We start from the raw sequence: 14,940 nt of genomic DNA on the forward strand, positions 1-14,940 counted from the left end.
CCACTCGGAGTACAGCTACAGATACCGATAGGAGTCTACTCGCTCACCCCTAATCTCTAGTCTCTGCAGCAGCTGCCCGCAGGACCACTTCTTCTGAGCATTTTATTAGATTTGTGCACGGTGCGCACCAGAAGCTTTAAGCAGCTGTATTACAATTGCGAGATTTCTTATTATTGGGATATTTGTGCTGAACTAAAACGCCAGACAGAGTGACATTTTGTCGTCAACTAGAGTAGTTTAGCAAATAGCTGAGATAAACCCGATATATATATATATATATATATATATATATATATATATATATATATATATATATATATATATATATATATATATACACACATACATATAGTTTATCCCTTGAGGTCCATGTGGCGGGGTGAGGTGGTGCTCACTAAATAATAAACATAAACCATCAACCCTGCTCAATGGTCAACTTTCCTCGCGGGGTCACCCATGAGGACAGTAGGAGGGTTACATTGAATTAAAGAAAGAAATACAAGTTTATTTTTCATGGTTTTAATTTCTTCCTGCTGCTTTCATTCATTCGTATCTTAAGTTGAAGTTTTCCATCGGTATCAGCTAAGTTATTCTTTTTTCTTTAATTGCAGGCTGACCTAGGATCCACTGATATGGCCCTGGCCCTCAATAGATACTTATGTGCTGCTGTTCTTCCCCTGCTCACAAAATGTTCAGCTCTCTTCCACAGTTTAGAGGACCATGTTTCCCTGGTTGATTCTCTTATCCAGGCAATCTACCAGCTCTCAAGAGCTCTCAGCTTGACCAGCGTGCAGAGAGCCACTACAGAGGACTGTTTACTCTCTTTGTGCAGGTACTCTCCTCACTGGATTGACAGCAAATCTGTTTGCATGGCATCAAGTTACAAAATACACAGCAGAGCAAATTCATTTTTTTCTTAAAGCCACAATGTGTAATATTTTTACTTGTTTATAATCAAACTCTGTGTATCACATTCACAAACTTGTCCTTTTTCATTAATAATTCTCACCAAAGTCTATTCTAAATATTCCTATTAGCTTGAAATTTTATACGGTGGGTCTGGAATTTATTAAGACTCCCAGTCAGTTTTTCACTCTTTGTTATACGTATTGCAGCCATTTGCTAAAATCCATTTAATTAATTATATCTTCTTCCGGCTCTTGGAGGGTGCAGACGCTTTTTTCCTCCTCTCCTCCATATCTTATCCTCAAGGCCCTTTGTCTGTTTCTGTGTGCTGGGTGCACGGCTGCTTCTGCATTTTCCTGGAAACTGGAAACTGAAATTCACTAAAATGGATCTCGTCAGTTGGTCACTCAACGCGATTGATAAAATTTTTTCAACGATGAGAATGGGAGAAGGGGCTTCCGGATGCCCCTCCGCGACAGACCCAGTTGGACACATCATGGACTCCTGGAAACAGTGGAACTTGATTTGTTTATCTCAGCTGTCTGTGGAGGACTCTGAAGACGTGGGGATAATCGTGGTGTTGGTGTCAGGTTTCCTGCTGATCGGCATTGGAAGCTACCTGGCTTACCGGAAAATTAACGAGCTGTCGAGGAATATTGGCCGGATCCCGGAGCTCAGAGATGGTTTGCACCGTGCTGTGAATTCATAGACTCACATAATTGTCGAAATGAATCTTAAGCTTGGAACTTTGGCTGAGATTCATGCGTTGGCACAAAAGATGGATGCCATCAAGGAGAGAGTGGACGAATCAGCACGGATTGGGATAGATTAATGTCCATTATTGGGATTTTGAGAGGCTGAGGACCAACAAACTGTGAGACAGAGAGGAAATTATCTCTGTCTGGCCCCAAAACAATTTCTTGTCGAAATCTGGCGTCCTTGAGCCTGCAAGCCTCCAACGAAAACTCCCCCCTCAGAAGATATGTGGAATGTGCCGTCGCTATGGCAACCCAACTCTGTCTCCTTTCCCAGCCTGGGCGGGACTGCGGGAAGGCCGCTGAAACGTTCCAGGGTCACTGCAACCCTCCAACCCTCAATGCTCCTCCCCCTATCCACACTGAGGTGACATGCACTGCTTCTATTGTGGCTGCAGGAACTGAAGTGGGGATAGTCCCAACCCATCACCCCTCCTAGTGGACACTTATGTTGTGATGTCTGAAGCCTGTTGCATATCTGTCTGAGGTGTTTTTTTGCAGAGCAAAGCTGCCCTCCCGGTGGAGAGTAACTCTGAAGTGCCTTTTTTTTCCCCTCCACCTGAAACAAACCTCATGTAACCCTCTTATCTCTATTAAGGTAGCGCGACTCAGGGTTGCAAATGACCACAGTCACCAATTCTTGTCATGTGTCTTGCCCATGTTGGTCTGATCTCTGAATTGTGTGTACTGAAACTCTAATTTCCCTCTGGGATTAATAAAGTATATTTGATTTGATTTGATTAATGTACACACAGCACCCCATATGGACAAAAAAACAGAATTTTAGAAATTTCTCCAGATTTATTAAAAAGTAAAACTGAAATACCACATGGTCCTAAGTATTCTGACCCTTTGCTCAGTGTTTAGTAGAAGCACCCTTTTGAGCTAATACAGCCATGAGTCTTCTTGGTGAAGATGCAACAAGTTTCCTACACCTGGATTTGGGGATCCTCTGCCATTCCTCCTTGCAGATCCTCTCTAGTTCTGTCAGGTTGGACGATGAACGTTGGTGGACAGCCATTTTTAGGTCTCTCCAGATATGCTCAGTTGGGTTTAAGTCAGGGCTCTGACTGGGCCATTCAAGAGCAGTAATAGAGTTGCCCTGAACACCCCCACAGCATGATGCTGCCACTGCCATGCTTCACTGTGGGGACTGTATTGGACAAGTGATGAGCAGTGCCTGGTTTTCACCACACATACTGCTTAGAATTAAGGCCAAACATTTATATTTTGGTCTCATCAGACCAGAGAATCGTAATTCTCACCATCTTGGGTCCTTCAGGTGTCTTTCATCAAACTTCACGTGGGGGTTCATGTGTCTTGCACTGAGGAGAGGCTTCTGATGGGCCACTCTGCCATAAAGTCCTGACCGGTGGAGGGCTGCAGTGATGGTTGACTTTCAACAACTTTCTGCCTTCTCCTGAACCTGCTCTTAGGAATTTTAAGTGCAGCAGAGATTTTTTGTAACCTTGTCCAGATCTGTTCCTTGCCACCATTCTGCCTTTGAGCTCTTCAGGTAGTTCTTTTGACCTCATGATTCTCATTTGCTCTGACATGCATTGTGAGCTGTAAGGTCATGTAGAGACAGGTGTGTGGCTTTCCTAATCAAGTCCAATCAAAATATTCAAACACAGCTGGAGGTGTAGGACCATCTCAAGGATGATCAGAAGAAATGGAAAATCCCTGAGTTAAATACGTGAGTGTCACAGCAAAGGGTCTGAATTCTTCAGACCATAATATATTTCAGTTTGTCTATTTCTAAAATTCTGTGTTATTCTGTCAATATGGGGTGCTGTGTTTAGATTAATGCTAAATGCTTGCTTAGTATTAGGATTGCTGTAAAGTCACTTACACTAGTCAGTGACTTGATGCAATTTGCTGGGCTCCTTATATAGGGAACTTTTATCTGATTGGCTTAATGAACTGACCTGTATTGGAATGTTTATTATGTGAAGTGCCTTGAGACGGCTCTTGTCGTGATTTGGCGCTATATAAATAAACTTGAATTTAACTGAAACAAATGAATTCATTGATTTTAGCAAATGGCTGCAATATAACAAAGAGTGAAACATTGACAGGGGTGTGAATACTTTACAGACCCACTGTATATTCACAAGACACGATCAGAGGGCTCTCTAATCCCTGAGAGACACTGAGTGTAGGAAGCAACAGAAACAGTAAATCAAACTTGCAGATGGTTGAAAGTTGGTGTGTGGTGTTTTCACATTGCCTTTTTGATGAGTGTAGGCTACTGTAGCTGCAATCTCCACTCTGACCTGCGTGGCACTAAGGAGTTGAATATTTTTGCACGCTGGAGCTTTAAAGTACTTCTACGGTTTTTAAAATACATTTATCACATTCGTTTAGTCTTTCCCTTTCCTTCATTTCTCAACGACCCACCCATAAAACCTTTCATTACATTTAATTAATCAATGTGAAGCCAGTTTTTCACATTTCAGCTGTAATTTACTAAATGTAATCAACATGTTATATTAATAAAATTTTTGCTCATTTGAATTATATGTGGCACTCTTCTGAGACAAGGGTAATCAGTCAAGACTTAGTTCTTGAGCCTGCGCGCACGTGTGTGTGTGTGTGTGTGTGTACGTGTGTGCGTGTGTGTGTGTGTGTGTGTGTGTGTGTGTGTGTGTGTGTGTGTGTGTGTGTGTGTGTGTGTGTGTGTGTGTATGTGTGCGTGCGTGCGTGCGTGTGGTTATAATGTTCATGGAGCATTTTTTGGGCTGATTCTTCCTCCTGTGGTGTCTTCAGTAAACTCCAGCCATCTACGATGCAGCCTCTCATTGGACGGCTCATCCTTGACGTCCTCCACCTCACAGATCAAAGCAAAATGCCACTAAAGGTTATAAATAAATTCAAAATGTACACAATCATTGTGAAAAATATATTTGTAGCCCAATTTTCTTTATTTCTTTTAATGTCATCCAGCTCTTGACCAGTCATTATGAGCAGAGGTGGAAGTATTACTCCGGCTCGGGCAGGCAGAACGACCAGGCTTCTGCCTCTGAAGAAGAAATCCACCTTCCCAGAAAGTTATTCTGGGGTGTGTTTAAGGCCTTGACAAAGGAGGTAACATAAAGTGAAGGGGTGTTTAAATGTTTTAGTTCATTTGAATAATTTATACTGAGAAAAAAAATGTTGAAAAAACCTGTTAAAACTTTTTAAAGTTCTCCCTTTATTGATTACTTTACTTTTCTTATTGTAACGTCTTATTTTAGGCAGAAGAGTAAAAAGACATTCAAATAGTTTTTTTTAAATGATGTTTTAGGAGAACATGAAGAAAAAGGAACACAATGGAGAGTAATTATTAATAATTTACATCCTTATGTCAAATCTACTAAATCTTGAGTTATGGGACACTTAAATAAATCATAATCAATAAATAAAATAAATATATTGGTTCATTTTAAGAAAAAAAATATTTCTATGACAGAAATTTGTCTCACCAATGCAGCTGCTCTGTTTTATTCTCCCATTGTAAAGGTGAATCATCTGAATGTATATGGTTGAGGTGATTTTAGAGTCATTTTGTTCAATAATATCCAGAGGTGTGGAGTCATTATTTAATGACTTCGGACTTGACAAAACCTATAAAGACTTACGACTTGACTCGGACTTGAACGACAATTACTTGCGACTTGAATTGACTTGCATCTGTTGACTTGATGATGACTTGAGCATATTCAATATTTTAGCACAAAAGTGACACGACATGGACAAAAATCATAAATTATTCTTCGTTCTGGGTTTGAGCTTGTACTGCTAACTGCAGCAGCACTTTCTTTATATTTTCATTAAATTGAAGTTTCACAGATGACTTGATTATGACTTGAAAATTCAAAGTTAAAGACTTGACTTGACTTGGACTTCCAAATCATTGACTTTGGACTTGACTTGGACTTTGCTGTCTTTGACTTGGACTGGAATTGAGGCTTGACTGGAAAGACTTGTGACTTACTTGTGACTTGCAAAGCAGTGACTTGGTCACTTTTCTGTAAATTTCCTAAGAAAAGGCAAGAAACAACAAAATTAATATAAGGTAAGGAATTTATAAACCGGTTTAATTGAGAGAGAAATGATTTGTGACCAAAGGTCGCCCTTTTGATGTGTTTGACATTTTCAATCAAGGAAGGTATTTGTGTAAGACTTGTTGACCTGAACACGTTATTAAATATGATTTAAAGGAATTTGTTTCTTCGAAAAACTAAAGTGACTCAGATTGATAAATGCAACTCAGGAGAAAAATATGTATATTTGATCTAGTGGAAACATTTCTGCTTGATTGTGTTTAGCATGAACGTGCCAGGTCTGCCATGTGATCCCAGACTGGGATCAAAGAGTTAATGGATGGAAGAAATCTGATGAGTTCTTAGACGTGTTTATTTTTGTGCAACTAGGTTACCAAAGACAAAATAGTATAAAGTCTAAAATGCTTTAAATTCATCTCCTGATTATATGTAGTTGCTTTCTGTAAAATGAGCCATCTTTTTTCGGTTTCACATAACCTTAACAGAGACTTGTGAAGAGAATGTTGTTCTAATAATTTTACTTCCTGTCTTGTTCATTTTCCCCTCTTTTCTTCTCGAATCCTGAAGCCCCACAATCCTCAGCTGTTCAGATTGTGTGTGCAATGCCTTGTTGAAGTGGTCAAAGCTTTGCCTCCCAACTACGTGGAGCGAGCCTGTTTATCTCAAACGGAGAGAAAAACCTTGGTGGACACAGAGGGGAACTTTGACCCCCAACCTGTAGATACATCCAAGTAAGACATAAAACATCAAACTGCTGTCTACTAGGGCTGCACAACACATCGCAAATGTATCGTCATCACGATATCAGTGTGCACAGTACGCATATCGCAAGAACAGATAAAAATGCAATGAATGGTCAACTCAAATGTTTGCTACACTTAATGCATTTAGTCAATCAAACATAAGCATGATGTTTTTGACTAATCAGATAGAGTCCTTCACCCATTTAGCCAATCGGGTGGGTTCTTATAAGCTAGAAGCAACTTTTCTGTGTGGAGTTGCATGGTCTCCCCATGCATGAGTGGGTTTCCCCCACAGATCACAACATGCCCTATAGGTTAAAAATTGTACGTGGCTTTGGATAAAATCGTCTGCCAAATAAATAAACATAAACATAGATGCCCACCCCCAAGGTGGATGGCAATTAATTTGGATGGCTAGCAAACACCTGAGTTAGCCTCGTTCAGCTCTTTCTGCCGATTTTGCTTTTCCCAGGATGCCCTGATTGCCCTTTCAGATTCATTTATTTCCCCTTTCCACACATCTTTTGATCACAACTTTTGCTTTTCCCATTTTTTATGGTATTTTTTAGTCATTTAAAAATGTTTAAATTTTTTTTTGTTTTTGATTTTTATCTTCTTGAGTTGAGTATTTGTTTATTTATTGCAAGGCGTATCGTCACCGCAATGTTAAACACTGTTATCGCGCATCGCAGGTTTTCCTAATTTCGTGCAACCCTACAACTGTAAACATACAACTGTTAAATAGTGCTAATTCTTTCAATATTTCTAATTCATTTTTAGTGTTTCCCTGCCTGAGAGACTTGAATTTGTGGTGAACAAGTATGCAGAGCACACTCATGAGAAGTGGTCTCTTGACAAGGTAATATCTGTGAAGTCTTGTGAACAGCTTGTTAAAAATAAATTGAGTTTAAAAAACCTTTTACTGTTTCCGTGTCACATTGATCTGTGCTATGGAGGGTTTGAGGTGAACCCGTGTGTGTTTTAACCCTGACAGTTTGCCAATGGCTGGGTTCATGGGGAACAGCTATGTGAGAACACCAAGGTTCACCCGCTCCTGAAGCCATACAGAGCTCTGGCTGAGAAGGTAACTGAGTTTAGCATTTAGTGTGTGTGTGTGTGTGTGTGTGTGTGTGTGTGTGTGTGTGTGTGTGTGTGTGTGTGTGTGTGTGTGTGTGTGTGTACAGAAATGAGCTCAGGTAATGAAAGTGGTGAACTGACATATCCATAAGGAAATTGCATACCAAATGTGGTGTGTTTAAAATTTTAAAACGATGTGCTTCATGGCTTTCGAATTATAAAACTCATTTTGTAACTCCATTAAAAAACATGTCTAGTGGGCAACACAGCTGGTTCTAAAACGTATTTGAATATCAAAACAATTAGTGTGTTCTGTACTTTTGCTGTTTTTTTGGTACTGTCTTTGTTACCACTATGTTGTGGTTCAAACAGGAGAAGGAGGCTTATCGCTGGGCCATCAAAGAGACAATCAGGAGTATGTTGGCCTTTGGCTGGACCATAGAGCAGACCAAAGAAGGAGATGTGTTTGGTTTACACACCTGTGCTCGTAGGGTCTCTCAGTCTGGTCAGGTGCGTCCACTCACTGCCCGTGTTAACTCACATAAGCAAAAATCAGACTTTAAGGATCCAGATGTTTTATCTGTTTTAGCTGTCGTTTGAAGGAGCATCAACTTTTAGCCCCAAACCTTTTGACATGAGCAGCATCACGTTATCATGGGACCAGTGTGTAAGTCTGAATATTATCATTTACCCCCAAATGTAATTTGGTGCTTCTGTAGTTTTAGGTCAGACTTGTATCCATTTAGACTGTAAAAAAATAATATTTTATATTTTTGTTTTTAGGATATGGCTGAACACTTGGCTGAGAACTACCACAACATTAGTGCTCAAACTAAGAAGCTAGAACATGAAAGTAAAGGTAACGTGATGGGTCTAACTCCTCCTAATCTCTTTAATTTCAGGAATTACAAAGGTGCTTTCATCGATTCGCTTTTGTTTAAAACACTTCTATTGTCAGGAGAAGGACACCAGCTGGTTCTTGTACCTTATAATGCCCTGACTTCCAAAGAGAAGGCCAAGTTTAGAGAAAAAGCCCAGGATGTCCTCAAGTTTCTGCTCCTTAATGGTTACACTGTATGGAGGTAAGTTTAAAGCTGCATTGGGAAATCTGCAAAACAAGCTAGCTTTTAAACACAAACATGGTCACAGAACTCTCCCCCCTCCCATTGGCAATCATTCCTATGCCATGTCCGGGTGATACCGGAACCCGCGTTGCCAGAATAAACGAGAATGCGATGAATTCCAGTCGCTGTTTTTGGTCATTTTGTGTGCAAATGCTTTTGCGAATCCAATATGTTTCCACCCTTTAATGAAATATCTACTTTACAAGTATTGCAAGTTGCCTTCTCGTCATCCTTTCTCATAAAGTATTATTAAACTATCAAGCGTTTGTGCCTTTTAGGCACCATGTTTCCTGCTGAGTAAATGTGTAAGCTATGCAGCGTAGCTTGCATAAGCTACGCAAGCTACGTAACGTGGTGACATCATTCGCAACAACTGGAATTGATATGGGAATTGTTAGCAAAAAAAGCATACAATTTCAAGGAATTGAAACAAAGGGAACTGGTTCCCAACAAGAATGGATTTTCGATTGCTATGTTGGAACAGTGTTAAGAGGCATCAACAAAAATGTTTCAAGCTAGTCTGTTTTGCAGAATTTGCCACTGTAGCTTTAAGACTGATGTTAAAGGTTAAACATGGAACACAAACACCACAGCAACATCTGGTAGTTGCAACAGTAGAACAAGGTTTCTAGCCGTTGGGATGCCAGGTTCGCTACCAACTAGCCAGCATCATGTCTAGTGACGACTCGTACAGGTTAACGACTAACTTCTACTAATATGTTTATTTTACAACAATATCTAATGTTAGAACATTTTCTGGGATCAAAAACAGCTGCTTGAGTTGCAGAGTCCGCCATTTTCCAAAGTGCCAAACTCAGTGTGCAGAGTGGACTGTTTACCATATTTGGCATCCCACAATGGCGCCCCCATTGGCTGGTGGAGGTACACATAAACCCAATGTCTTGCCTGTCAAAATAAATGTTTGACTATTTCTTAATTAAAATATATCCTTTAAAGGAAATACTGCACCTTCATTCTGCACACATCTAAATGCCCAGTGGAGGTATCATGTTTTAAAAAAATACAGCTTTTTATTCATTTGTTCCATATTCACCCTTTAAAGCCATGAGGTACACTTTTCTCATTTAGCAGATGCCTTATTAGCTATCAGACTCCCATCTCTCTCTTCCTCTTCCTAACTCCCTCTTGCACAGGTCACAACTCTAGCAAATCACTGCCCTGACATCAGATCAGTGCATGGTTTCTTCATTCTCCCAGTGCAACACTGCAATAAAACTGTTGTTAGACTTTTTTTTTTTTTACAATAAAACATTTAATCCAGTTTAAGACACATTAAACACATCAGCTTACTTGTAACACAGTTTAATTGCACGTCCACTGCAGGGATCGGAAAGCAGTTGAAGTGGACTTCCCAGCCATGGCCAACTGCTTTGGATATGTTTTCCTTCAGCGAATGTTGTGTCACACTGAGGAGGCCCAAGAAAACATGCTGAAGCTTGGTAACAGTATAAGTATGAAACAGATTAGAAAAGTTAACCCTCTGGAGGCAGGCATTGCAGATTTGCAACAGTTAAAACCTAACTACCCGGTTACTCCACATATGTATTTCATGAGCATTTTTAAACTCAGAATACCCCTGAAGGATTTAATTGTTCGTCCTTTTGTCAAAACTGATTTGGAGCCTGAGAGGGTTAAGCTACAAATGTAAAGACTTGTATGTGATCCCTGAATCATTAATTGAATACTCAGAAACAGACTCTTGAGTTCATGGGGAGCTTGCAACCCTAACCCTACGACCTACTACAGTTTCATGTTTGCTTCACGTGTGGTACATACTTTTAGTCTGATTTGTTCGAATTTATTTGTCCTGTTTGTTTCCAGAGGTGATTCAAGCCAGAGGACAGACATCTAAAGGAACCAGACCTCCAGAACAGGAACCAATCATTCTTCTCCAGAAGGTTTGCCTCATCTCAAATTCACATCAAAACTCAATCAGTCTTTTATGTGATAAGAAATCTCTGGCACTGATTCAGCCCACTTCCAATTTAATTTTTTCCAATGGCCTTTTGTTTCTTCCTAATATCCATTTTTTTCCTCGTGTCATTTATGACATCTAATTAGTTAGATGGTTGCCACGGGCAACCCCCATAAGCCCAATCCTTTGTGGCTGTGTAATTTATTTAACCGTTTCGGAAATCCATGTGGGTGTTTCGATTGCCATCAAGACATAGATTAAAGCCTCCCACACTGCCCTTTCTCCAAGGAGGCAGCAAAGAAATGGGTTTATTTTTCATTGATGGACCCCCTGAGTCAGACCCAGTCAGGCAAGACTGTGAACAGTCATGTCTCTCATCTCAACACCCCACACCTCCCACTCAACCACATTTCCCATGCAGGCAAAGCGAGTTTAATACTCAGTCTGCCTGTTTATTTATCCGGTGCTTCATATTTGTTGGGTGTAACATTGGAATCTTGTTAAACAGGCAGCAGTTGCTGCTCAGTTCTTGAGAAATTGTTTGAGAAAAAAAGAAAAATCTTGTCATGATCTGTGCATATTTACTCTCTGAGGCTGAATCGGGTGCATGAGTGCTATGGAGGTTTATTTAATGATCTCTTAAACTACAACAGCAAGTGTACTTATTACAGCAGTGGGACAAACAAGCACAATTATTCACACGTGAAGCTGCTCAGTTGAATTACAAAGTAACCGCTGGTTCTATTCCATGACTCTTCAGGCTGCCCTTCCTCTTTTGGAGCAATACGTCAAAAGCCATCGTTTGTACTTCTTGTCCTCGTCTCTTGGCTCAAGTGATAGTAGAAGCCAAGCGTCAAAAAAGGAAAAGGAGATGATTGTTTGGTAAGTAAACCTCTTAATATTAGGGGTTACAGAAAAAGCCTTCTGGCATACTTTGCGTTTAAAGAGCAAGTTCACTGAGAAACTTATTCTAAAAATATAATCGGTCACTGAGTTTCGCATGCAGGCTGATGGTGGAAAATGGTCTCATGCACTTTTCTCCTGGTTTAACTTCTGATAGAAAATAAACAGTGAAACGCTCGGTACAGTAAAAGCCTGAAAGTTCTATGTCCCACTGAAAATTAGCATTCATAGGCTCACCCATCTTGACTCACTGTGTTCATTTTTATAGCCAGGAGAGAGCAGAGTACATCCCTACTAGTAGAAGCTAAATGTTAGCGTTAGCAACTTCACAACATGGCAGAAGCAGAACTCCTTCAGATTTGTGTTATTTGTTGGGATAAAACATCATTAAGTGTGTTTAGAAAACGAACCTTTTGCCTTAAATCGACTGACACAAACACGTTAGTCTGGCTGAAGGTGAACTGGTTCTAATGGAGCTGAAGAACTAGTAAATGCGATAGGAACCCGTCTTCCTGTGTGTAAACAGTCGAGCTGTGACCTGCTGGATGTGCTTCTTCCAGAAGTGACAAGACCGTGGAAGTGGTCCTTAGATAACACCATCGCCACAAAGTAATACATGTAACAACATCAAACAGTACATTATGCACCAAATAAGTTGTGCTGCAGCGTTGTTGTTGTCCATGACTTCAGCCATTGTGCAAATCCTGTTGCTTTAAGCTAAACGGAGGAACACCAACACGGTATGGTGCATGACGCACAGTGGGTATGGAAAATATTCAGATCCCAGTCCGTTTTCACTCTTTGTTATTTTGCAGCCATTTGCTAAAATAATTTTTTCCTCATAAATGTACACACAGCACCCCATATGGACAGAAAAACACAAAAGATTTAGAAATTTCTGCAGATTTATTCAAAAAGACTAACTGAAATGAAATATCACATGGTTTTAAGTATTCAGACCCTTTGCTGTGGCACTCATATATTTACCTCAGGTGCTTTCCATTTCTACTGTTCATCCTTGAGCTGGTCCAAGAGCTTCGTTTGAGTCCAGCTGTGTTTGATTATACTGATTGGTCTTAATTATGAAAACCCCACACCTGTCTATATAAGACCTTACAGCTCACAATGCATGTCAGAGCAAATGAGTCATTCAGGAACTGTCTGAAGAGCTCAGAGGCAGAATTGTGGCAAGGCACAGATCTGGCCATGGTTAGAAAAAAAATCTCTGCTGCACTTAAGGTTCCTGAGAGCATAGAAGCCTTTCCTATAGATGGTGAGAAACAAGATTCTTTGGTCTGACGAGACCAAGATAGAACTTTTCGGCCCTAATTCTAAGCGGTATGTGTGGAGAAAACCAGGCACTTCTCATCACTTGTCCAATACAGGCCCCACAGTGAAGCATGGCAATGGCAGCATCATGCTGTGGGGGTGTTTTTGAGCTGCAGGGACAGGGCGACTGGTTTTAAACAAGGGAACGATGAATGCGGCCAAGTACAGGGATATCCTGGACAAGAACCTTCTCCAGAGTGCTCAGGACTTTAGACTTGGGCTGAAGGTTTACCTTCCAACATGACAATGACCCTAAGCACACAGCTAAAATAACAAAGGAGTGGCTTAATTGCAACTCTCTTCTTGAAATGCCCAGCCAGAGCCATGACCCAACTGAGCACCTCTGGAGAGACCTAAAAATGGCTGTTCACCAACGTTCACCATCCAACCTGACAGAACTGGAGAGGATCTGCATGGAGGAATGACATAGGATCTCCAAATCCAGGAGTAGGAAAATTGTTGCATCTTCTCCAAGAAGACTCATGGCTGTATTAGCTCAAAAGGGTGCTTCTACTAACTACTGAGCAAAGGGTCAGAATACTTAGTACCATGTGATATTTCAGTTTTACTTTTTAACAAATCTGCAGAAATGTCTAAAATTCTATGTTTTTCAGTCCTTATGGGGTGCTGTGTGTACATTATTGAGGAAAAAAAATTAATTTAATACATTTTTGCAAATGGCTGCAATATAACAAGTGAAAATTGGCGGGGTCTGAATACTCTCCGTACCCACTGTACATGTGAACATAGGATAAAGGCCTCCAGTTTATGGCTGTGGATCGACCTAGATGCACATGTAAACCCCCCCCCCCAACCCCCCCCCCCCCCCCACACACACACACACACACCGGAGCTTGTTTTCCCCACAGAGAACTCACAAGGCATTAGTTTTTATTAGAGATCGCAGCTAATGTATTAAAAATAAAAACTAGTGAACTTGGTCTTTAATACATGTTCCATCCTTTAATTGAATTGATTGCTCTATTTTTTTTATAACTCTCATTACTTTGTTTATGTCTAGCCTCTTTTGTAAGCTTGCGGCTTTGGTAAGACACAGGACCTCCCAGTTTGGTAAGGACGGTGTTGAAATTGTATATTCAGATGACATTTTGTTTGATTGTTTCTGTCAATTTATTACATGCTTGGTTTGTTTTTGATTGGACATCCATGTTTTCATTTTGTGTGAGCTTCTTCCACAATGCACATTTTATTTCCTTTTTGCATCATGTACATGATCTGATTCAGACTCATGTTTTCTCAGGAAACGAAGCCTCAGCATTTACCAGCTGCCTCCAAGTCCTGACTCAGGCGCTTGATGTCAGGTAGATGGCACTACTGTCACACCACCTAAATCGATCTTCTTGCTCTGTCTTCTGCTTTATTAGTGTTTCACCCACCATGTAGGGATGAGATGTCTGGTTTAACTGAGCCTCCGATGCACTGATGCCATCTAATTGTGGTAGAGACACCCTGAAGACAATGACTCTGAAGCATGACGCTTGAACAATTTTGGCTCAGCTGAGCTCGATGCCATCATGATCTGTCTGATGAATAGATTGGCAACTGTTTCAGTTTGTTTTCTTGGTTTTATTACAAGCCCCACAAAGTGTTTTTGATTAAACTTCTAACATTTTGGTTTACCAGCATCTTTTTTGTTCACGTAGCTCACTACATCTAGAAATGTCTTTGTTCTAGGATGTTGACATCAGGCCGATTGTCTGTCCGGACATCTATGGATTCGTTTTTTGAGGCAGCTGCAGCTGATTTGGAGATGACTGTGGAAAAGGTTTCTGAGGTTCAGAGTCGAGGCCAGTTGGCTAAAGGAGTGGTCACGATTCTCGACTACACAACCTCCATTCTGCTTCCAACGCTCACATCCCTCTTCCACCATCTCATTAAACAGAAAGATGGTCCTGACCTTCTGGGTAGGTGTTAACTTTGTGTTGTTCTGTTCTCTCAGTCATAGCAAACCTGTAGCCTCAATGTGTTTCTGGTTGACTCATATGCTTTTCCATGCAAACCAAGAACTTGGATGAGCAGCTGATTTCTGCATGTTGGAAGTGATTTAGGGACATTCCACCTGTTTCAAATACTTCAACAGCAAGTCCTGGCCACTGAGCA

The 14,940-nt window shown here is 40.6% G+C and overlaps 1 protein-coding gene across 2 annotated transcripts in view; it reads left to right on the forward strand.

Annotated features, from left to right (window-relative positions):
* The window catches only part of ryr2b (ryanodine receptor 2b (cardiac)), a 109,104-nt gene that overhangs the window by 44,906 nt on the left and 49,258 nt on the right, over nt 1-14,940 (forward strand). For both annotated transcript variants that reach the window (XM_070542008.1, XM_070542009.1), the window contains exons 51-66: nt 612-832; nt 4,431-4,521; nt 4,608-4,748; nt 6,275-6,438; nt 7,231-7,309; nt 7,445-7,534; nt 7,900-8,037; nt 8,117-8,194; nt 8,311-8,386; nt 8,486-8,609; nt 9,996-10,111; nt 10,494-10,570; nt 11,348-11,469; nt 13,841-13,890; nt 14,081-14,141; nt 14,515-14,744. In XM_070542008.1, coding sequence (XP_070398109.1) covers nt 612-832; nt 4,431-4,521; nt 4,608-4,748; nt 6,275-6,438; nt 7,231-7,309; nt 7,445-7,534; nt 7,900-8,037; nt 8,117-8,194; nt 8,311-8,386; nt 8,486-8,609; nt 9,996-10,111; nt 10,494-10,570; nt 11,348-11,469; nt 13,841-13,890; nt 14,081-14,141; nt 14,515-14,744 — 1,858 coding nt within the window. The remainder of the gene's footprint in view (nt 1-611; nt 833-4,430; nt 4,522-4,607; nt 4,749-6,274; nt 6,439-7,230; nt 7,310-7,444; nt 7,535-7,899; nt 8,038-8,116; nt 8,195-8,310; nt 8,387-8,485; nt 8,610-9,995; nt 10,112-10,493; nt 10,571-11,347; nt 11,470-13,840; nt 13,891-14,080; nt 14,142-14,514; nt 14,745-14,940) is intronic.

The sequence above is a fragment of the Nothobranchius furzeri genome, chromosome 12 (genome assembly GCF_043380555.1).
Source record: "Nothobranchius furzeri strain GRZ-AD chromosome 12, NfurGRZ-RIMD1, whole genome shotgun sequence".
Taxonomy (NCBI): domain Eukaryota; kingdom Metazoa; phylum Chordata; class Actinopteri; order Cyprinodontiformes; family Nothobranchiidae; genus Nothobranchius; species Nothobranchius furzeri.